This window comes from Peromyscus leucopus, chromosome 14, assembly GCF_004664715.2.
Source record: "Peromyscus leucopus breed LL Stock chromosome 14, UCI_PerLeu_2.1, whole genome shotgun sequence".
Lineage (NCBI taxonomy): Eukaryota > Metazoa > Chordata > Mammalia > Rodentia > Cricetidae > Peromyscus > Peromyscus leucopus.
The window spans coordinates 23,087,856-23,112,618 of record NC_051075.1 but is presented as its reverse complement, the minus strand read 5'-3'; the positions used below and the strand labels follow the sequence as shown (position 1 = coordinate 23,112,618).

The 24,763-nt window shown below is 44.0% G+C and overlaps 1 protein-coding gene across 8 annotated transcripts in view; it reads right to left on the bottom strand.

The window, feature by feature from the left end:
• The window catches only part of Npas3 (neuronal PAS domain protein 3), an 850,947-nt gene that overhangs the window by 11,487 nt on the left and 814,697 nt on the right, over window positions 1–24,763 (bottom strand). For all 8 annotated transcript variants that reach the window (XM_028869762.2, XM_037210972.1, XM_028869765.2 and 5 more), the window contains 2 exons: window positions 15,482–15,675; window positions 11,468–11,574 (listed from right to left, as the gene is read on the bottom strand). In XM_028869762.2, the coding sequence (XP_028725595.1) occupies window positions 11,468–11,574; window positions 15,482–15,675 (301 nt within the window). The remainder of the gene's footprint in view (window positions 1–11,467; window positions 11,575–15,481; window positions 15,676–24,763) is intronic.

Sequence of the window (24,763 nt, the reverse complement as noted above, 5' to 3'; positions counted from 1 at the left end):
CTATGAATTGAGGACAGTGGCTTATGCAATTCTTCACAGAGGAAATCACCGCACTCCAGTCTGGTTGGTGATACAATTCTATATGCCTTGTTACCAGAATAAAGGGTACTTCCTAATGGTGTTAGTATTTTTTAACAAAGACAAAAAGACTAAAGACATCTTTTTGAAGAATCACATGAAAACATTGTTGAATTAGCAGTCTAGGCTGGCACAGCTTGAGTTAGGGATTCTGGACCAGAATGGAACCCAGAACAGGCAACAAATGAACCACAGAAAACCCCAAGTCCAGAATACAGAGGACTGAAAGGGGTAGGTGAAGAAATGGATTGGAAGGTCGAGTTAAAATGTAAAGGATCCACAGAAAGATCTATACTTTTTCTTCCTTCAGACACCAGCCTCCCAGACAGTTTGCAGACAAGGGACTAAACAACATCTTGGATACAAAGAGCTGATGCAATGGCATCTTTGTAGGATGAGGTACGGTGGCTTGGTCTGCTTAAGGGCATTTGGTGAGAAGATAAAAGTACCAATTCATTAGGGTCCATGAATACATTAACTTAGTCCTTCATTAAAGCAGGCTCCGGAATGCCTCACCGAGAATGAAGCCCCGAATGAAAAGGAGGCAGACAGGTGGAGGTGGCCAGGGAAGGACTGAAAGCACGGTTTCTTCCTCTTGGAGTCAGGGAGCGCTGTGACTGTGCTTGGGTCACTGTGGTGGATACTGAGGAGTGGGTCTCACAGCCTCTGGTGCACAACTGAAGACAGGCATTCTCTGGGTCATAACTGTTCCCTAGACTAGACTTCAACAGAATTTTCAAGGGCCGGCATCTTCACATGGTCTTCAATCATGACTTGTAGGTTGGTGTTTTCTGAATGAGACCTCCATGTGTCATTGGAATTCACAGAGAAGACAGGATGTTCGCTCCCGCGAGAGAACGAAATGTTGACCAAAATGTCACCCAGGCTGCCTTTGTTTTCAAGTCCACGTAAGAGAAGTCACCACGATATCTTCTTTGTACTGAATCAGGAGTACTTTTTGCTCACATCTTCTCCCAGAATATAAATTTATAACTTTGGGATGAAGCTTATTTCTTGAGGAAAGAAAAAAAAACCATACTGGCAAATCAGTTGGATCATTCCAGCTGTGCCACAGGCAGACTCTGACAGCTTTTCCTGAGCTCATGTGGTCCTAATCAGCTCAAGAAGAAACGCCACGTTGGTGCCAGTTTGAAAGAGATTTTTAGTGTGTAATAAATTAGAGAACTTGAAAAATACAAAAAAAAAAAAGCCCCTCTTGATTCTCTGTTATCTAGTAACTGCCATTCTTATTTTTGAGTTGTAGGTTTGAAAATAAAGGACTATTTAGTTCAGTCCTCTTCACAAAGTCCCTTTTGTGGAGAAAACCAGAAATAAGTACAACATAAGTGGGTTGACATGGCAGTCCTTAAAAAATAGCCAACCCCCTAGGTGGTGGCCGCGGTGGCGGCAGCTGTGGCGGTGGCGCACACCTTTAATCCCAACACTCAAAAGGCAGAGGCAGGCGGATCTCTGCGAGTTCGAGGCCAGTCTGTGCTACAAAATGAGTTCCAGGACAGCCAGGGCTACACAGAGAAACCCTGTCTCAAAAATAAATAAATAAATAAATAAATAAATAAATAAATAAATAAATAAATAAGAATTAGCTGTCCTTGAAAAGACTTCTCATCAAGCCAATGAGCCCTGGGGTATGCTCGCAGCCAAGCATTCGAGCTACAAGAAGAAGGGAGTAGATGAAGAGGACATACATGTCGATTGCTTTTTTTTTTTACTCTCTGTGAGATGTGGGCTGAGTACTGCCGGCATGTGGCCTGGCATCCATCCTTGTGGCTTGTTCTAAAGTTTATATTCTGCTGCCGAGATTCTTGGGTTGATTACCTTGTGCATCCATCCCTCAACTGAATTGACTGAGCCCATCAAAACATCTTTCCAGTTAGGTCTTTTGAGGGGATTGGGCTGAGGTATTAGTTTGTGTTTTAAAATCTCAGAGAATGTCAATGACCTTTTCTTAGAGTTTTACGAAGTATCCATGAAGCTACAGGAAGGAGAATCGGGTTCGCCCAGGTGTTCTCAGAATGGTCCAGGCACACTTTTCTTCCTGATCTGGGGTAGCTCCAGTAGTCTCTGGAGGCTAAGGTTTTTATGGGACCACTCCCCACTACCCACCTTCCTTCCACACTGAAGGCACCTGAGAGTTACAAACTGTGTCTTAAGACAGAGCTGAGCTTGTACTTGGGTGATGAATACAGTGGGAACAGATTGGGTCCTTCTGGTTGAGGCCTGCCCATCTAGCAATGGAGGAACCCCCATTGAGGGTCTGTGTGACTTTTAGTCAAAAACACCACCCTCTGTGCCTACTTGGGAAGGGAGTGGCAAATAGCATACCCGAAAGCCAACTGTGAGATGTTTACGTTTGAAAACATGTGACCCTTGATAGCAAATACCTCCCCTCCAATGAAAGACGGGATGACACTCTTTGTTGAATGTCCTTTTAAAATGACGCTTGCTCTCTTGACTCAAGACTATAGGCCAGCGTACAATAATGTTCTGTTTGGAACTAACAGTCACTTTCTTCCAAATCCCACCAACTTTGTTGATGGGGGGCACATCTGTGTCACCCCTGCACACAGTTCCCAACAGAAGGACTTAAGTTTTTCTTTGGGAAAACTTCCTCCCCAGACAGAGACTATGATTGAAAGAACACAAAGGAAGCCAGCTTCTGTGGCAGGGATATCATTCTGTTGGTAAATACAAACAAATCCGTACGAATTCGCCTTCAGAAATATGAAGGAAAAAAAAAAAGAGAGAGAGAGAGAATGTGGTCTCTTCCTCTGGTGCTGCTCTACAAAACCAAAGGCAGAGTCTAAACAGGGAGTTAGTTATGTCTCAGGAAGGAGGAGGCAGTGGAATGAAGTGGTCATTTAGTAGAGAGCCTCACAAAAGGACATTTAACGGTCTGCATATGCATTAAAAGGCTGCAATACTTGGTGCATTCAGGTAAGTCTGGAATAACTAGGAAATGGTGAGCTCATCGGGAGAAGCCACACTTCACGTCCACACAGCTGAACAAAGAGCTTCATTATCATCATGGCGGCAGGAGGGTGCACGCATCTGCGGGACCCGTACCCCCTCACTGAGCTACCTTCATCAATGGCTGTGGAGCAGAGAACCGGGTGCCCTTTGCTAGGGACTCAAAGATGGTTTTCAAATACATTGAAGTGGAGAGAGAGAGAGAGAGAGAGAGAGAGAGAGAGAGAGAGAGAGAGAGAGAGAGAGAGAGAATGTGTGTTTAAGTAAGAGTGTGTGTGCTAAAATCATGCTTTCTACTTAATACCACAGTTGGGTGCTTAGCTGTGGCCACTGGTTTTCTTTCTACATTCACAAAACTGGCAGATGAAACATGAAAAAGAATACTGACTCTTTAATCTCTGCTTCTTCACCTAAGGCCCAAGGCAGGCTGACAGGGAACTTCATTCTGGAAACAGACTTTTTGAAAAAAAAAAAAAAAAAAATTCTGGATTACTTTTTCCTCTGCTTTTGAAAACTGTAAGCTACCGGAGAATGAACCTGACACAGGCTTAAAACAAGAACAAATTTCCTTATCTAAAAAGTGCAAGTCCTTGATGCTCACAGGAAGGTCACTGTTAAAATCCATGGGAGACATAGCATTGTAGCCGGAGACTGTTAAGAGCTTTATTTACTTGCGATGGAGACAGTTTTTCATTTAGATCTGCTCAGAGGATGACTTGAGGCTCTGATGCCAGGCACACTTTCCTATAGATTTTGCAATTAGTGAGCTAACTATGTCTTAGATGATTTTTTCCCTCCCCTCTTCTCTTTTTGTAAATCTATGTGCTGAGCAATATTTGGTAACGTTGAATGGGGTTTGATATTTAATGGGAGTCCCAAGCTTTGAGACAAAGGACCTGTGGATGTTCTGTGAAATGACTATGCATCAAATATGGATTCCCTCTAACACGCTAATGGCAGGCCCTGTCTGAGCCAGTATCTGTGGTTTAAACCTCAGAAGAGGCTTTGTCCTCTTGCCCTGCCAATGGATAGATCTTTATTAACTGCTAATATTGAATCATGCAGAAAACTTTCCATTGATTTAGGACATGTCAATTTGTTCAGATTAAAAAATAAATTTCCCTCTTCCTCATGCTAATGTACTGAATTGGAGTCCAAGGCTTTTAAACACTGTTGGCATGGGGGTGGGTGGGTGGTATTCTCAGACAGAGAGAATAAAAGGAATGGTGGTGTGAGCGACCCCCGAGACCTTAGAGTCGGTTTTAAAAATTTCATGTGTACGGGTGTTTCACCTGCATGTATGTGTGTGTACTACCTGCATGTCTGGTGTCTGTGGATCCCCTGGGATTGGAGTTACAGACAGTTGGTTATGATCCATCAGGTGGGTGCTGGGAACCGAACCCTGGCCCTCTGGAAGAGCAGTCAGTGTTACCAACCAGTGCACCGCCTCTACAGCCCTCAGAGTTTTTTTCAAGTTGCTTGCAGCCCAACTAGAGAGTTTCAGTGCTATTCATTCCTGCCCCTTTCAACCTACCAGTGAAGGACAGTGTTTTTTGGTCTCTATACTCTTCTTTTTGAAAATATTTACTATATAAAGGAGAACCAGATGACTCTTCAGCATGGCATCAAGAAAGGATTCTGGCGAGGAATGAGGGAAATGGTAGATTTCTCCAATCACCCAGGAAGATTTTTTTTTTTTTGAGTGCTTTACTGTGTGTTAGCTGGTGTTTAGGGTAAACAAAGCCTGTCCCTGGGCCTTGCCCACTGATGGGCAGTGGTGTCCATTAGTGCTCATTAATCCCCGCCCCTAACACCGGGCAACTGAACTCATGGAGGAGTCACCAGTGTGAAGGTGGTTGACACGTTTCCTTCAGTCCTCAACATGGATTCCTCTCCAGTTATCTTTAAATGGAGAGAGGCTTCTCACTTTCACTATCAGGTTATAAATGTGACAACTATATGCAAAACAGCATGGTGCATCTGCTGAAGTGACCTAGGCTGGATGAAGTCCTCACCTTAGACACCTAGAAGTAATAGAGATTTAGAGACCAAAGTTAAAAAGGGACAGAGGGGATGAAATGGACCTGTCTATCCTCAGTATATTTTTGGATGTAGTCATTTTGTTGAATCATCAACATCTTCATAAAGAAGCTTGGGTGTGTGGGGCACAGATGTTTTGGTGGTATACTAGCCACATACATGAATTCAAGTCTATGTTGCTCAACTGGACCTAAACACACTTTAAAGGACCTTTTCCAACATGCAGGCTATTCTTTTAAGGAAAATATAAAGATAACTCACACAAGATCAAGAACAGGTCATGTGATAAAAAAGTGATAGAATTGATTCTATTTAGGCTAGTTGACTTAGGAGAGACTTAGAAGTATTGATTTTTTTTTTCTGGATCATGTTTTATAAGAGTAATGGGCTATTTTTGTTGTTGTTGTTGCTGAATTAAACACACACACACACACACACACACACACACACACACACACACACACCCCAAAAGCAGCCATTTGAACTGGTAAGGAAGGACAGGAATCCACCGGAGAGTTGAATTTATCAGTCAGATCCAAGTTGTAGCTTGCTTTCTGGGGAAAGAGAGATTTTGCATTTCACGCCTCCCTGTAGTTTTCTATCCCTGAAATGCCCTGGATACTCCCCTGTTTCTCCTGCCTTTGTGGCTTCTTATCATCGTCTTTCTAGGGCTAGGGGAAGTGTGCCCTGTGGGCCTCTTCTGGGGCTTCTTTTCCGTCTTCCCTCAGATGCTCCCACCTCTGGGATCTCCATCTTTTATTCCTACATCTTATAGACTTCATTTTATGTCATATATTTAGAGTTTCATGCTGCCTTCCCCACTTTGAATATTTGAATATCCCCACTTTTATTTTTAAAGTCTCCTAGTAATACCACAAGGCGTTGTATACGGTAAGCAGTCAGGAATGTTACATGAAGGTGAACAGGGAAAATATCTCTACTCTTATCCACACATGCAATAAATTATTCATAGGAAAATATTACCCTGGGGAGGAACACCCAAGATTTTCTTTTCATTCCCAAGCTGGATAGCCTTACTTTGAATACGGTGTGAATATTTAGCCTGTATGTATGTGTGTGTACCTCAAGCATGAGATGCCTGCAGAGGTCTGAAGAGGGCACTGGGTCTCCTGGAACTGGAGTCACAGAAGGCTGTGAGCCACCATGTGGGTGCTGAGAACCAAACCCAGGTCCTTTGCAGAAGTAGCAAGTGCTTTTCACCATTCTACCATTTTTCGGAAGTCAAGTTTATATTGATTTCATGAGAACACCGATTGAGATAGCATCAGAATCACTCCACTATCATCGACAGAATCACTCCCAATATAGAGGAACGTGAACTTCAGATGGTGAGTTGGTTTGGATTTACTCCTGATAAAATAGTTCTTTCTAGACACCAGAGTGGTCAGCACTGTTCCATCCTCATGGTGAAGAGAGTTGGCAAGTGACTGTATTCCTACAAAGCCCGGATTCCGACTCAGTAAACGTGGTGTCGGCGGCCTGAAGTCTTGCAAGTCTACGCGCTCCTGGCACATGTCCCTACTGCTCCTGAACAGGGTGACAAGTGGGACAAGCTCCAGGCTGGGGGACAGGCCTACTCGCTGGTCCTGTTCTCTGTGTTTGCCTGCCGTGGACTTGAAAAGCCAAATCAGCACTTGCTCCCAAAAGAAAGATACAAACTACTAACCCGAACTCACTCCTGCCTAGGACTCTGGTTCTCTCTTGCTGCCCGTGACAAGTCTCTGCAGCTATGGACAGGCAACGGTGTAGGCTGATGTGGCTTCAGGAAGAAGGGCAGCCGTGACAGCTATTCAATGTATTTTCTTCCATGGGAATGTTCACATTCTCGAGGGAGGAGAGGAAAGAATTCTTTTGCTCTGGGGAAAAGTCCAGGCAAAGACCAGGTTGTAGCAAAATCCCTGAAGATGCCAGCCCAGAAGCGCTGAGATGCGAAAACAGCAGAAAGCCCCTGGTGCAGTCTGGGTTTGGCCCACCCGTGAAACCTGAGTCCTTTCCTTCCTCCTCTGCCTCCTGCAGCTCCCTTCCCTGTGAGCCCAGGGCTGCACATCCAAATCAACAATTAAATCCCCCCTTTGTTTGTGTGGCAGATGACAAATGCATGGAGGACATCTTGTGTTGCCTAGGCAGGCAGGGCACTTACTTTGATTGATGCTCAGTTGTAGAAAAAAATGAGCTGGGAAGGAATTACAATGGAGGGTCTGCAGACTGGAAGGGGATATACTAATTAGTCCTGCATTAAGCAGTCTGCTTGCATTTGGCGATGAGATGCCTTCAGGAGGGAAGTGTAGGGGTTATTGATGCAAAACAGCATGGGATGCATTATGCCAGGTAGCTGTATATTCATTTTGCTAAAAAATGTATTAAGAAGCAAACACGTTGGCTACCGTGTGTATTTTTTAAACATTCACCCTCAAGTATAAGGGGGTCAGCCAAGCTTTTTTATCTCCACTTGGTCCTGTAGGCAACGGGGCACCCCTTTTGTTTCTCTGGAAAGATTTGCAGAGATTTTTCATCCTGGGTAAGGTACTAGGGAGGGGAAGCTGCTACCTTATCTACAGTTCAGGTTTCTTTTCTCTGAATCCCACTGCAGAGTCTTGAGTCTTGGTGGTGGGACACAGTGTCACAGGGGAGGGAAAGACACGCCCCTTTTTGAGGTTTTAGAGGAATGCTGTTGATTTGACTCAGGAAGAACTCGGGGGGGGGGGGGGAGGGTACCAAAGAGCTCAGACTCTAGGCAAAGGCTTCATTAAAAAGGAATAAAGACAACGCAAAGCACATGCCTGCATTTGGCTTAGCAGTCCATGGTTTAGGTTATGGGCGGATGGAGTGTTTTGTGCTGAAACATCTCATATTTCAAGGGTGACCCTGATGCTCTAGGTAGCTGGAACAGGTGATCTAAAGGACATGAATGGTCATCCTCTAGGTCATTGTCTCCTGAGCAATGGAAGACTAGAGGGCAGTGGAGAGAGAAAGGTCCCCAAATAATCACTACCATATGCAGTTTAAAATTCAAACCTTGAAATGCTGATTTAGTCAATTTGACCTGAAGAACCCATGAAACTGAGCTTAATGAAAAGAAGTCACAGAGGTCTTTTGTCACAGTGGGAAATAAACAGATTTGAAACTCCCTTGACTTCAGAACCACGGTCACTAGGTAAACTAAACTTGAACTCCTGGCAATCCTCCTGCCTCAGCCTCTCTGCAGGGATTACAGATAGGAGCCACCAAAGCCCGCCAACAGTGTGACTCTGTATGTTGAGATCTGTCTAGCTCGCACCAGGCACATTGAACTCGCCCAGTGGGAAGCAGGTGGTCCCGGATTCTCAGCTCCTTTTCAGAGTCAACTGATCAGGCATGCGCTTGGCAGCTGAGATTTCTCTGCACCGTTCTGAATCTAGGGACACGTCCCTTTATAGATTTATAGATACCAATGCCGAGAAAGGATGCCAATGATAAAGATAGGATTTCTAGCCCTCAAAGACGGCCGAGCCCCCCTTCTCTTTATGTTTTCTCTAGGACTCGGCACATAAGACAGATATCAGAATATCTGAAGTATGATCAGATGTCCAAAACCCGCCTTCCACAGACAGACCAGGAGCCGTGCCAATAGCTCTAGGAAGAAAAGCTAAATAGTTAATGTGGTTTATTTTTTAACCACCCCTTTGTTTTAGAATTCTATCTTATTCTTGAGCTGATTCCGTGTCGCTGTGACCTTCTCCTGCCAGGAAGGCACAGTTGAGGCCTCCTTCAGTAATAGCCTAGGGCTTTGGACAAGTGAGATGCTGTGCTGGCTCCCTGCTCCTCTTCCAGTGTTTACACAAGCAAGACTTATTACATGCCCTGTCGTTTTGTTACTGGGCTGGCTCTGGTCTGAGAATTAGGTAAACATCAGACATTCCATCACACAACTCTAAACTCAATCTTACTTTATAATGATGTTAATGTTTATTGTACCAAGCGAGATGCCTTTGTATATTTCAGCATCTTATTTCAGTCACAGAATGCAAAACCTGACATTGGAATCAGCGTGATTTGTGTGTGTGTGTGTGTGTGTGTGTGATTGAAGATATTAAGCGCTACAAGAACATTGGAATTTCAATCTGATTAGGATCAAAATTCTGCAGGATCAAAACACTCCTTTTCCTCCCCCTACAGTTTGACTAATTGTGCGCTACTTGACATTGTGGGGTTACTCCACAGCATGATCGCTAAATATGTGAAGTGTATTTTACTGTGCAGAATTATCAGCTCGTTCTATTTGTTTTTCATGTGTTTAAGGTTATTAAAAGAACTCAAAAATGAGAAGTCATGTGTACGAGTTAAAAGTATGAACTCAATCATTGTTAGTAGGCTAAATCATAAAGCAATAGCCAGTAAGTCAATATCAAGTAATGAAAAAAAAAATCACAGAATTTGAAAGCATACTTTCCCTGTTTATTAGCTGGCAAGATAGCAGAGAAATTAGAGCTGCATGGTGGTGGACGGTGCAGTAGTTTATTTTCCAGCACTTTTCAATTATGCTGGCTGCTGAAAATAAGACAAGAGTGGATGGGAAAGGATGATATTAAGCATATTTGTTGGAGACTTTTGCCTTTTGGGAAGATCTGAGCTGCATGGCCTTGCATTCCTCGAGAACTGTGTTTCTTCAAGCTGTGTATCAATTCTGAGAGAAACAACATGGTATCTTCAAAATAAGGCCCAAGGATGACAAAGTTCTGTTTCAATCAGCATTAGGTTTCTGAATTTAGACCTTAATTCGGGCTCCAAAATGAGAAAGCACCTCCTGCTTCAGCCTTCCCCCAATATGGGGGGGGGGTCGTGTTGGGGGTTAGTGTCTTGAAAACAATATATTAATATTCAAAAAAAATCTTTATGCCTGGCTTGTGGTGTTCCAGAAATACATCCACTGGTTCCTTCAGAGATCTATATTTTCTCCATTTTTCCTGAATTCCCAGCAACAAAGAACCTGATGTTTCTGCTCAGGAAACAGCATCATTTTCTCCCCCAATTAATTGAAGAGCCATCTGCTTCTGTAATACATAACACCCATTCATTCTTAGCAACAAGTGTGTTCCCTGACTCCCTGGTGAGCAATATCAAGGCACGTGCCCAGCGTTGGGAGCAGACTGTACTAGAGCGCAGCCATACTCAGGCTGTGCCCAGAGACACAGATACACAGAATCTGACATTGACTTTGGTCCCATGGAAGTGTCACTAACGTAGAGTTAAAGACACGGTACCATGATGTTGACCGCATTGAGACTTGGGCTAGCTTAATCTCCATCAGGTTTTGATGAGCTGAGCTGAAAGTGAAGAACTGATTGGGAAGGGCTTGGCTCTCTGGGGACATCTAGGTCTCCTCAGGGATGACAAGAAGGAGCAAAGACTACCATGCTGGTCTTTAGGGCATACAGCCCTCACCTTGAACTTGACCACATAACAGGTAGCACCTCGCATGTCCTGAAAATTTGGCTTTTGAACTGTGTAGAGCCTTCCAAGAATGTAGCTGGCAGAGAGCTGTCTTTCAGGAAGTCTCTAGAACAGTCATATTCTTGGAAGAGGGAACTTCCACCAGTTCACAGCCTCCTGGACCTTTTCTGTGCAGAAACAGGCTGGTGGACTCTGAGAGAAACTTGCAGGCCGAGTCTGGATGTGAGCTGTGGCTTAGACTCTACCGGAGCTTGGCTGCTCCTCTGACTCCCATGCTATAGAAAGTCCCCGTGAGTTCAGTCTGCAGTGAGGAGCCCAGAGCAAGACTCAAAGAGTGAGAACCAGTTTCATTCTCCTAGGAGTGGACACTAGAAGTAAAGACTCCTCTGTAATGAGCCTCTTTCTAGAAAGACATTGCTATTACCAGGTGCTGTAGTCTTGTCAGGTATTCTGTCCCTGGCCCTGCAGGACTTCGTCCTTACCCAGTTTTTGCGGCTGGGCAAGTAGGCATTTTTACGAGGCTCTGGCCTATTTGAACTTGTCTTCGCCTATGTTTGGTTTGAAACTGAAACCACAAATTTCAAAGTGGAAATTGCTGTCTAGAAAATGAAAGGGTCAAGGAGGCATTTAAGACAGAGGTTCTTTCCATCTACTTCCGGTGGAGAAAGCACAACAGAGCACACAATTCTAGATGAGTGCCTAGAGATCCCACAGTTTGTCTAGGCCCAAGGTCCAGCTTTCAATATAATACCAATGCCAGCTGAAATGACTTATGTCTCACTCTCTCCCACTGTGTGACAGTCATTTCAGATACAGACAGGAGACATGCAGGAGCACGTCAGCACTGAGCCCCATAATTTCACAGAGACAAATGACACAAAGCCAGGCTACCCCCCGCATGGGTACTTACAGTCCAGGTGACTGTGTCTGATGCCCTCCACGTCTTCGGCGTGGATGAAATGGTAACATCTTTTCCCTACGATGTCTACGGGGGTCAGATCCATGTAATCACTAATCCTGTGAAGAGAACAACAGAGATCGGAACCCAGAAAGTAGGAAACGAGAGAGGCTGTCAAATAATGCACGATGCTGATCTCGCAATGTTTTCATCATGCCAAGTACCTGTGAGGATGAGGCACTCTGAGCAAATGCTCTCAGCAGAGAAGATTATTTCTGTGGCAGATAACAACATTTTTCAAAATTTGGATATGTGCTAGATCAAGCAATTGCATTTAAGTAATTAGGTAGGTTTTTCCTTGGCATCAGAATGCACATTTAGACAACGTAATTCCATGAAATTATTGAGGAACTGTAACAATGCAGGATCCTCATTACAGGCCAAGATAATTCAAGGTTACATAATAAAATAAAAACATGTTATGTCTATACCAAATGATTAGAGACACCTTTCATTTAAGCAGATTGGTCTACTGTTGGGTATTTCCATGAAAAAGGGATTCAACTGCTTCTTGGCACAAAGTCCAAATTGGCATTTCAAGGGATATAATTTAAATGCTGAGACATACAGATGCCTGGGGGTATTATCTTTTTTAGTCTCAGTCATTTGGGAGCTTGGCTTTCACTCCTGGCTCTTTTAACTGGCGCTTTGTGGTAGATGCTACACAGAAACTTTTAAACCATCTCGGCAGCTCTTCTGGGCCTGCACTTGGCAGTATGGGTGTACCAGCGCCTGTCCAGTGTCCTCAGGCAGGGCCCAGAAAGATAGAACCCAAACTATAAAACATGTCAGGGGATCTGCCTTGTTTATATAGACATGCACAAACTGCTTCTTGCCTGCTGTATCATTCATTTTGGCTGGTAAAAAATAGATTTTTGTTTAACTTAATTTTATTGTCTCTTTAAAATTCCTTATAACATAGGAGCTCTTCAAATGTGAAGCACATATTTAGAAATATCTTCTTTATGTGACATGAGATTAGTATCGGGGAATTGTTCCTACCTACAAGACAGGGAACTGAGAAGGAAGAGTGACATGAAAACGCTGTGGAATTAGCTGGACATGGTGACATCTGTAAACCCAGCCCTCGGGAGGCAGAGCCGGGAAGATCTTTGTGAGTCTGAGGTTAGGTAGCCTGGTCTACAGAGTTGTCCCAGGACAACCAGAGCGAAATAGTGAGACCCTGTCTTGGAAAAAAAAAAAACAAAATAAAAAATAATAAACAAACAAACAAACAAACAAACAAACAAACAAATGCTTTGGGGTATAATTACAATATACTACTCCATGAGGTGAACAGATTTCTTAGTGTCTTAGTGATTGAAATAACTTTTCTGTACAAACTAGAATTCATAGTAAGAGAAGATTCCTTGGGGAATGAAAAGATCCTGGAGGATTTGTGGTATACAACAGATTGGTTGCTCTGTTTGTTAGTTTGTTTTCCAAGTACAGTGAACACCCCTTTCTGGGGGGGGGAGGCTGGGGGGAGGGGGGGAAGCAGAGTGTCACTCTAGGACCCTTCTTGGTGTCTGTGAAAATTACCAGTTCCTGAGAGCATTAGATGTCAGCTTTGTTCTGGGCCATCCTAAAGACAGCAGAAGAATGGCCAAGAGCAAGCTTAGTTTTAGTTAACAAGTCCCTAATTAAAGAATAAACCCTTGGAAAAAGCCAGGCCATCCTTCGGGCAAGGCATTCTTTGGTTAAATCTTTATTTGAATGAACACCTTCAAAAACCAGGACCAAGTCCTTTCAATGGACCAGAGCCTGTGGCGGTGAAGATGACCGGTTCAGGAGTAAAGGGGTTCTTAATAAACACCCAGGAGCGGCAGGCCGGAAGCAGAACTATCCTTTCCCAGCCTGTGTTCCCTTACCTGCAAACAACTTCAGGACATGGTGAGGAGAGTCATGGATGGAATGACATTAGCAGTGCCCAGAGCTTGGCATGTGGCAGCTTTTCCATAAACCAAATATGCAACTACCCCTCACCAAAGGACTTTTTCAGAATTTCTGTCATCGTTAGTTGGGAAAGAATGATGCATTGTATAGGTTAATGGAGTGTTTTTTTTTTTTTTTGTTTTGTTATTTGTTTTTTTTTAAGAAAAAAACTAAGAGCAGGTCACAGAAAATAATCTCAATTGCTAAAATGGGACATTGAAAGCTTGTTAAAAATCAGTCACTTGATCACAGCAGTGAAAATCAGGGACACTTTGGGATGGGACAACTGTTGGAAATTTGGCAAGTGAGTGGAGGCAGATTTTTGGAGGGTGTGGTGATGGTGGCGCTGAACTGAGCCTGGCAACGTGTTCCTTTTCACTGGTCTCCTCCACTGTCTCACATCTTAACTTACAGACTAATGGCTTTGTAAATGCTAACTGCGTTCGTCTACTGTGTGTATATATGAAAAGTTCCCCTCAGAGGTTATTCCGAATGGTTCCTTACCATTCACTCTGCCACAAAAGAAAGAAAAATAGGAGAATGGGAAACCTCAGAGCATGTTGCTAAGTCAGGGGCTTATGAATTCTCCCACTTCCGATCAAAACTGCCCAGGCTGACGGGCAGTGGTGGTACTTACCTTAGGGAATAGGCAGAAATGCGGGGGGGGGGGAGGCTGCAGGGTTCTGAGCAGACGCGAGGCCCAGCAGGCACAGATACTCATTAAAATCAGTGACCGCCGGTAGGAGACACCCACTCCTGCTAACCTTTCCATCTGGCTAACTTGTCTTTCCTGACATCCCGTGTCCCCTCCAGAACACTTGAGACACACCCAAGTGGACAGTCACAATGAAGATTTTGTAAGTGCCAACAGAACTTGAGCAGATTTAGCATTACTTATCGCATAAGGGTGACAGGTTCGCGATACCGTCTACGCTATTGAATCTCAGAACTCAGGTAAATTCTTTCCTCTCAGCCAGTCCCTTGCCGGAAATAGGAGACCATTCCTAAATCAATCTCTGCTTTCAGCTTTAGTAGCCCTTCCCAGAGGGCTGAGTGGACGCAGGCACTTTCGACTCTGGAGAGGTCAATTACCCAAGCCACTTGACCATTCTGCTCTCCTGTTTCCCCTCTGAAGGCATTCACAGGGCTCAGGGGACATACCCTGCCTTCAAAGCTGACAACAATCTATGGCCCTAAAGCTCCCTCCCTCAGCTACCTCAGTGACTCTCCATGCAGCACCAGGGGATGAGCAGGTTGGCCATGCTGCTTTCCCAAGGCTGATATACAGGCAGCCTCTGTCCTCCCCTCTCCCTGCATTCCCATTCTCTCTTCACACCAGTCAGATGGGCTGGTGACTTCTAGGTGAAAGGTCAGTAAGGTACACCATCTTCCATCTCGGTCCCTCGCTTTGTGCTTAATGGAAAAAGTGAACTTTCAAACCAGAGGCTAAAAAAGTCCTTTTTGTAAAAGCTCAGTCTTGGGGAAGAACTGCCAACTCATTTCTAGGATGAGTCATCTGTTTTTAATTTATAAAAGAGAAATCCCCAGGATGACAAAGTTTTATTTAATAGTGTTGCAAATTCCTCCTGCAGCAGATTTCCTCTGGGGGCCTCAGATTCTCATTTGTCCGATGCTCCATGTCTGTGAGGACACTGCCCGTCAGATGCAAGGGCCCTTGAATTAGTGGGAAGCGGGTCACCCAGAGGCATAGGAGATGCCTTTTACTGCATCATTTTGCCAATAACATCTCAGCCCCACTCTCCACTCGGGTCCTCAGCCAAAGGGCCTTCTTTATAGCGGATGGACGTCTGGGTATCCCAACCCATTCAATTGTTGTCCCAAATGTAAATCAGGGAAGCAATGTAAATTTTAAATAAAAAGCATGCTTGGTGTCATTCCAAGCAGCCATTAAAAACAAGATCAGGATTTATAATGAGCCTCACTGGGGAAGTAAAATCTTTCAGGCAGCCGAAAGCAGACCTTCACCAATGGGCGGTGTGCAATGGGCAAGTGAAGAGGAAAACCAAGTACCTATTTTCACAGTAAATGATATTGAGGTCCATGTTTACTCGAGTGACGAACATATGGCAGTCAATCCTGACTTCATTGATCGTAGGGGGAGGCAAGGCATGAGCCACCACCACGAGACCCATGATTTGGCTGGGGACGGTCCTCCCATGGGACAGCGACACTCTGAGGCGAAGCCGGCCTGTTATGTGAATCACCTGGAAAAAAATAAAAAACAGGACACTAGTCAAATGTACATCCCAGAAGTAAAGGTGGCTTCTTCTGAAGAAGGAAAAGATCTCATCGGAGAAACCAATGTTAGGTTGTACCTTCCATAGCATAGCGGCTGTCAGCGTGCCCTGGATGTGTGCTCATGGTGAAGCGCAGAGAATACATACTATTAGACTTTTTCAGGTAGTGTTATGATAGTGCTGTGCTTTTTTTTAAAGCCCCCCCCCACATTTATAATATGAAATTCATCCTCACATCATATGATGAAGATGCTGAGCTGCTGTGGATATTGCTCTATATAAATAAAACACTGATGGCCAGTGACCAGACAGGAAGTATAGGCAGGACAAGGAGAGAGGAGAATTGGGGAAACAGGAAGAAGGAGGGAGAGACACTGCAGCCACCTCCAGGACAAGCAACATGTAAAAACACCAGTAAGCCACAAGCGATGTGGCAAGGTATAGATTTATAGAAATGGGTTAATTTAAGATATAAGAACAGTTAGCAAGAAGCCTGCCACGGCCATACAGTTTATAAGTAATATAAGCATCTGAGTGATTATTTTATACATGGATTGTGGGACTGCGGGGCTTGGTGGAACCTGGAGAGAAGCCCTCCAGCAACAAATGGCACCCAACGTGGGGCCCGAACCCACCCACAACCCTGGGATTAAGAGTCCCATGCTCTACCGACTGAGCTAGCCGGGCTTTTTTTTTTTTTTAAATAACATTTTTTTAAAGATTTGTTTATTTATTATGTATACAGTGTTCTGCCTGCACATGTCCCTGCAGGCCAGGAGAGGGCACCAGATCTCATTACAGATGCTTGTGAGCCACCATGTGGTTGCTGGGAATTGAACTCAGGACCTTTGGAAGAACAAGCAGTGCTCTTAACCTCTGAGCTATCTCTAGCGGCAGAAGGAAATGTTCGAATTATTAGCCCCTGTTAGTAAAAGATGTCCTTCTCCCTCTGATTTTGGGGTGAGAGAGATTACATGCCCATCTGCTTTCTGGAATTTGTGGCTCAGAGATTTCCTTCATTCAGAAGATTCAGTGATTTTTTTTTTTTTTTTTTTTTTTTAACAGAGGTCTGAATGACAGACTCAGGGCTACAGCAGAAATGGACTCTTGTGATGACAGGCATTTCTCACCGGGCAGTACCAGGTTACCAGGAGCTCTGTGACTGACTTCAGGCCGGAGGGGGCCGGGGCTGTGATGCATTCCTTCAGCTCATACTCAGTAGAGTCAAGGAGATGCTCGCCATTTTTGTGGCATCTCAAATGCACTTGCCTAGGAACTCCAGGAGGAATATTGGGCTGAACTGTCCGGTTTATGAGCCAAAGTATACACACCACCCAGAATCATAGGGGAGAACCACAGAGTGAGCTTCTAGAATGATGCAGTAGTCAAACAAAGCCATAAATGGGTGAAATACATGAAAGGTTTCTATGGCTGTGCTTTGAGAAGATAGGAAGAAATGGGGTGTGTCTGTCAGGGCTTGGAGACGCACGATCACATGTGCGCGCGTGTGTGTGTGTGTGTGTGTGTGTGTGTGTGTGTGTGTGTGTGTCCATGTCAGCTCTTGCTGCATTCCGAGGCCCCTGTTGTATGTGGGATCATCTACAACAAGGGCAAACAAGAGATGCCTGGGCTCACTCTACAAAGAGCCCTGTTTAGTGGCAGAGTTTCCACATCTGCTTCGCTCTCCAAATTCCATTTCGGAGCATCACACCACCTATCAAGATTCTACATTTGCTCCCTCGGCATGAGGAAGCAGAGTGGGGAGTAGGTCCCCATCTCCTTGCCTTGCCTCTCCAGAACAATACAATACCATCTGGAGTCGGCTCTCCTTCCCAGGGGCTCGACCAGCAATCCCTTTTCCATTTTATTTTTTGCTCCTCTTAAGTTATTCTGTTTTCCAAAAGCAATGCACACTCCTGTCAGTCAGGAAGCGGGATCAAAGCTTCCGGGGCTGCCCTTCAGAGCCCTGGCTGTTGTAAATAATACCTCTCCTCTGTCACCCTTCACATGAGCGCCCAGAGCCGAGGAGTGGGAGACACCAGCCAGGAGGATTACTTAGGTTATTTCAGCAGCGGCTTTTCGACCACCCACATTTGAAGTTGAGTAAATTCATACTTAATGCACCTTTGCTTTAAGCCTTGGTCAGATGAGCCACTTTATGAATATTTGAAACCGTTCCTGGAGGCAAGGGTGCTAAAACACCATCAGAGACACACACATTTTTTTTTTTTTTTTTTTTTGCAAGACCTCATTAACTAATAAAGAAATAGCTAAAAGAAACAGGATTAACTTCACAGGAGGGGTGTTGCAGCCCCGTCCTCCTCCCAGCGAGGCTTACATAGATGCTCATTTATCATGATCTGTCTTGTTTTATCAGGAAAACTCAGCTTCTTAGAAACAGAGATCTATAAATGCTCAGAAAAACACACCCAGAAATGATATGCCAAATAATCCCTGCTTGATATTCTATTCTAAAGCAATTTCAGGGCATCTGGGCTGGAGAGCATTTAGGGAAGGCAGATGAGGAGGTGCTCCTGTGTGGCAATGGCCTGTCCTCTGAGCTCTAAGCCTGACTGTGGCCAATCGTGCTACTGAAGGACAGACAGAGCAGGGTCCGGTTGGGTCTAGACGGGCCATTTTCTGATTCTGTTACCCAAGGCAAGTCACTCAGCCGCTCTCTGTCTCATTTTTCCCCCTGTGAAATGGGAATAACAGTGACTATTCCACAGTAAAATTCCGAGAATAAAAGGAGGAGTCTTGACAGATTTGCTCTATAATTGGTAAAGGATTCTCTGATGTTTAGATACTACCGTTATCTTTAACATTAAGCAATAAGGACCACATACCTATTTAGTGTTGGCTGAATTCCTTATTTTTTGATAGATCATAACCTTTCATATCTGGATGAAAATATGAATTTTTCCTTCCTTTAGGTGAGGGGCTGGGAAATCCATTGTCTGCCCAGTCATTTAGCTTAGAAATGGCAGGGTGCCTGCAGCCTAGGTTTCTAGGTCTTATGCAAGTATCATTTGAGCACCATTATGCCTGATGGGTTTTTTTTTTTAATGTCCATACTCTTACTGAAAGAAGCATTAGAATTATATGCCAGATGGCAGCTTGCTGCTGCCCTAAGTAAAGCCGACTGAATCTTCAGAACCATTTTACCTAGAACTTGAAGCTCAGCTTGTTGAAAAGTCTCTGGGACACTGACCCAACTATGAAGGAAAAAGAAAAGAGAACAGGAAGGATTGAAAGGAATTCTTTTGGATCTCATGATTAAATTTTAGGCTTAAACTAATATATTTTCCCAAATCTATTTCATAATGCTTTCACCTCCATGTGACAGGGTATGTTCAGATTCAGAATGTGTCTGGTTCATACAAATATCTAGGAAGCTATTTTTTTTTTAATTTCATTGTTGCCTTTAAAAATAAGAGGTAAAAGAACAAGAATTGTCAAGAGGGCCTGGGTTTGAATCCTTGCTCTGATACTTAATGATATCAAGAGAAGTGAAATAACCACTTTATTTCTCAGTCACTAAATAAAACATTAAAAAGCCTGCCATAAAGAGAATAAATGTATGTATCCCACTGTATCTGAGGCAATGGCTCTAGGACTCCCTAAAATACTGAAATCTGTATATAATTCAGAATTCTCCCTTTTGAAGTAGGGTCCAGGCTAACTTCAAACTTACTATCTTCCTGCCTCAGCCTCCTGAATGCCAGAGTTATAGGCAGACATCAATGCTCGGCCCTTTTTCAAGTTCATCATATAGTATAGTACTTGCATTGATCCTGTGCATATCCTACATATACCAAGTCAGGCCTAGATTCCTTTTCTAGCCAATATAAAATGACAAGGAAAAGCATCTGTACTTATTCAGTGCAGATGCAATAGCTTTCCCCCACATATTTTCATATTTTCCCTCTGTCAGTGGTTGAATACTTGGGTGTGGGATCTATGGATGCAATGGGCCAGCTGTCCTTGGCAAAGATCTCCTTTTTTTTTTTTTTTTTTTTTTTTTTTTTTTTTTTTTTTTTTTTTTTTAGCGAGGTTGAAGAAAGGTGTGTGTGATCTTGCTGGGTGCCAGAGAACAAGCCACAGGGATTCCAATATGACCTCATCTTCAAAGAGTCTAGACTGAGGCAAGGCAAACCATATGTAATTCCTTCAGGATGTTCGTAAGAGGGAGATGATGCAGTGGCTCTCAATCCTGGTTATGTGACACCCTCAACCATAGATTCCTGGTCTTTTCCCCTGGGATTCTGATTGGTGGGACCTGGCTGAGACTCTAGCATTTCTGCAAGAAGTTTCAGAGAGGACACGAACCACTAAAGAACATCTGGCAGATGCTTTGGAGTTACACCAGTGGTTCTTTACCTTGATACATATTGGGATCACCGAGAATGGCTCTGAAAGTCTCCATAGCTGTACCCAAGGTCAAAGTAACAAGGGTCTCAGGAGGGCACTGGCATCAATGTGTGCATAGAAGTCTTCTAGGCTACTGAGAGGATTGAGTGGAAATGTCTATTAATTTATGTCTGGTCTAGCAAGTACGTTCATAAGAAAATGATGGAAATTTCTTTGTGAGTGCGGGTCAGGAAGAAAAGTTTTGGCTGAATAGACTAGGAAGACAGTGAAACTAATATATTGTTGACCTAGGTAAGATCATGCAACGGTGAGATAAAAAGACCAACAACAAAGCACAGGAAGAGGGGACCTGTGGGGAGAGCCCAGGGCTCCAGGGACATTTCAGGTGGTATGGCAGCAGAAGAAGAGACAGAAATAGACCCCAAATTTCAGTAGAAGTTGGGAAAAGAGATCTTGCCATCACTTTGTGTGCATGTATGTGTGTGTGTGTGTGTGTGTGTGTGTGTGTGTGTGTGTGGTGGAGGAGGTGGGTATGAGCATATGTAGCTAGAGTTTTTCTCTCCGGGTCCTGCCAAGCCCCGGCAGTCCCATAGCCCACTTATAAAATAAATATACAGATGCTTATATTATTTAAACTGCTCAGCCATTAGCTCAGGCCTACCATTGTCTAGCTCTTACTCTTATACTCAGCCCATTTTTGTTAGTCTATATGTTGCCATGTGTTCTGTGGCTTTATCTGCTGTCTTTACATGATGCTCTCTGGACAGCAGGCTGGTGTCTCCTCCTCTCTCTTTGTCTCACCTATACTTCCTGTCTGGCTACTGGCCAATTGGTGTTTTATTTATCAATCAAGCATCCACAGTACTTCCCCTTTTTCTTTTTTGCCTCAACTGCTGACAATACGAATGCTGTCCTTCTAGACAAGTGGGACACAAGGAAAAGTGACTTCTGAACTCCCCCAAGACAGGGTAAGATGGTCTTTCAGAATTCCTGCTTCTGAAAATAGTCTGTCAGATACTTTAGGCATGTAGCCAATTTGAATGCACCAACAATGCTGAGAAACATTAGGTGACTGTCCAGGCTGCCAGCTGTCTCTGTCTACTCTTGCAAGATTCCTGAAAGTTGCTTGAATCCATCTTCCATTTCTCAGGTACCATTATATTCCTTCTCAGGTCTTTGATGGGATTGAAGACTAACAGTTGTAGTTACAACTTAGTATATATATAATATCTTAGCTAGAACATATTAAGTATTAGATTCAGGTTCTTTAGGATAGGACACCTTTTAGAATGATCTTTATAACATGCCATTTACCTATGCTCTAGACTCCTCTGGATTTTAGTATGTGTTTCTTGTTTGATATTGTTTGCATCGATTGTAGTTCCATCTTATCTAGGTCATCATCCTTCATTACTCCTGGACAATATTTGATAACCATTCCTTTGTATATAATCTTGTATTAAGTTAGAACCTTCTTATTTAGACAAAAAGCAAGAGATGTAGTGGGTAGCCATTCCAGCTTTGATCTGAAAGTTCCAGTCCCCATTGAGGCTTCAGTAATTGTCACGCTTACAAGGCAGGGCCAAGGGAGAGCCCTGAAGACCCGAGATCAGGGAATCGATGGCTCTCTTGGTTCCTGGACCCAGGACACTGGAGGTAGACCCAGCAGAGTTCTCCGGAGAACACTGCTGGACTGCGCTACACCTTTCCCAGACCCTGTTACCTATCCCTTCACTTGTGAGTTACCCCACAAAATAAACCTCCCTTTTAACTAGGTGGAGTTGCCTTAATAATTTCACCAATAAGCATATGCATGTAGGCACACATTCATATGTGTGTATGTTATATTTGGAGACCAGAGGTCAACGCTGAGTGTCTTCCTTCACTGAAGCTGGGAGTCAAACATTCAGTGAGGGTAGCTGGCCAATGAACTCCAGGGATCCTCCTGTCTCTCCCTGCCTGGAGCAGGGATTACATACATGTGCTGTAGTGTTCGGGACCCAAGCTCAGTGTTCACGCTTATGCAGCAGGCTTGAACTGGCTGAGCTGTCTCCCACGTGCCACACCGTGACTTCTTAACCTGTCACAGCACAGTGGCGGCAGTGGCAGTTGGGAATGTAGGGACATCTGGCCAATGTGAGGACAAACGTGATTTCCCTGGGATCAGTCTGTGTTTAACATCCCGAGGAGATGGAGAAGGTGCCCGAGAGATGGTGGACAGTAAGAGATGGGTATCTAAGTCATGGTGACAATTGAAGGCATTTCCTGGAAGGTTCTTTCCCTTTAGAGGTGACAGTTAAAAACTAAGAAACCCAATGAAATTATCAATGGAGAAAACACAGATAAGAGGAGAATGCCAAAGGCGATTTTTTTTCGATCTCTTTGAGAACCTGAACCTGTTTTGTTTTTTCTGTTTGTTTGTTTGTTTGAGACAGGGTTTCTCTATGTATCTTTGCACCTTTCCTGGATCTCTCTCTGTAGACTAGGCTGCCTTGAATTCACAGAGATCCGCCTGCCTCTGCCTCCCAAGTGCTGGGATTAAAGGCGTGTGCCACCCCCGCCCTGCTCTTTTTTTTTTTTTTTCTAAGCAGAGGCTCCCTTGCAATAATTGAAGCCATCCTCTCCTCATCTGCAGTCACAGTTAACTGTGGTCAGGAGATAGAGCATGATGAGAAACTTTGAGAGAAAGCAAGAGAATGAGGGGGAGGGAGAGGGAGAGGGAGGGTGAACATCCACAGAGCTTTTATGATAGTATATGGTGATACTATCCATTTTGTAATGAGTTATGCTTCTGTAAATCTTATGCTGGTATATAAATTCAACTTTCTCACAGGAGAACACAGCACACAATGGTCTGGTGCTATTGAGCTTTCAGGCATCCACTGGAAAGGTTGTTTTGTATGCTTGTTTGCTTTTTGTATTAGGGATCAGATTGAACCCGGAGCCCTGTCCATGCTGGGCAGACTCCACCACTAGGCTACACACTTAACCACTGGGAGTCTTGGACCATATCTCTTGTGGATAAGAGGAGAATATTGTGTTTTTGTTAAGAAAAAAAAAAAAAAAGAGGATGGGCCTGGGGAGACGGCTCAGCAGTTAAGAGCACTGGTTGCTCTTCCAGAGGACCTGGGTTCAATTCCCAGAACCCACATGGTGGCTCACAACCATCTGTAACTCCCATTCCGAGGGAACCAGCAGCCTCCTCAGGCCTCTGTGGGCACTGTGTGCACACAATGCACAGACATACAGGCAGGTAGACACCCACACACATAGAAAAAGTTTCTGAAAGCTCCCAGATGCCCTTCTTTTCCATTGATAGTGACATCCTAAAATAAATGCAGCCTTGTCATAATGTCTCTAGTTTTAGATGCAATATTCCAAGAATGGCTCTAGTCTCCTTGTAAAGTTAAAGACATGAATGGGAATGATTATGGAAACAGATACACCCGCTCCAATTCTAATATTATGTTAAATATTAGAAAAATAACCTGGTTTCTTTAAAATGAAAGAGATACTATAAGATAGAAACATCAAAAATTGGAAGCAGGCCTTTGATTTCAATCCTGGTTCTGGTAACCATGGCAAGCCATCCGTCTTGGCTAGGGTGACATTTCTTCAGACAGAAAATGGCGGAAAAGAAGTAGATGTGGATGGTCTCTAGAGAATTCTGTAACCAAACACCCAATGCAGTGTTCTTGGCTTGCTGTCACCCCAGTACACCCTCACTATTATCCCCACTAATGCCTTGTGGGATTTCCAGAGGGCAGCTGTGTATAGAGAAATGTAATTTATTTTTCTGTATCATAAAAATTCGACCCTCACACTTCCTCTCATCCTCAGGAGATGCACAGAAAGGCTAAAGTTCCTAAGTTTCCTCAACTCCTTAGGCAGTACTGCCTGGAGGCCAGGGATTTCCAGGTTGAAATCCTACCCTCATAATAAAACCAGGCAAATCTGCACTACTTTCTTGTCCCAAAGTGAAATAAAGTCAGGGTCTCACTTGTAGTTTTCTGATGAGTGGTGTGTGAGATGCTGTGAGTGTGTCTGCAGAGCACAGGAGAGCGTGTAAGTGGTAACAAGCCACACTGCCTGGACACATTGCCACCTCTTTTCCTGCCAGCTGCCCCGTTCACTTGCCTGTAGTGACACACATTTAGATGTGTTTCTCAGCATCATCTCATTAGGAACACGCCCACGACAAGACCGTGATGAAACCTTAGCTGCTGATACTCCAGAGAAGACGGTCCACAGTGGGGACCACATCTGGAAGCCAGGCCCCTTTCCTTTAGAAAGAAATCTTGGTTCTAGTCTTAGGAAACGTTGACATTACCAGAAGGATGTGCTGACATTATTTGCCACATGATTTAAAGCACAGGATAGATCGAGGGTGGGTAAGGGACAGACAGGGATATGGGCACAGAAAAACTACAGATCCCTGAGTTCAGAACAGCTTCAGAGATTTTTTACTTGTTCTTTAAGGGTGCTGAAATTTATCATAAAAATTAAGCTTCCTTCTGGCACTCTGGTCTCTTTTCTTTTTCCCTTGTAGAAGACTGGTTTAGAATATAGATGATATCAAATCAGTAGCTTAAGAGGGAGCATCAGCTGCTTATTTAAGTGATGAAAGCTTTGAGGTAGCCCAAAACTTGGGAAAGATAAGGGCTTAGCCAGGTCTCTGGAACCA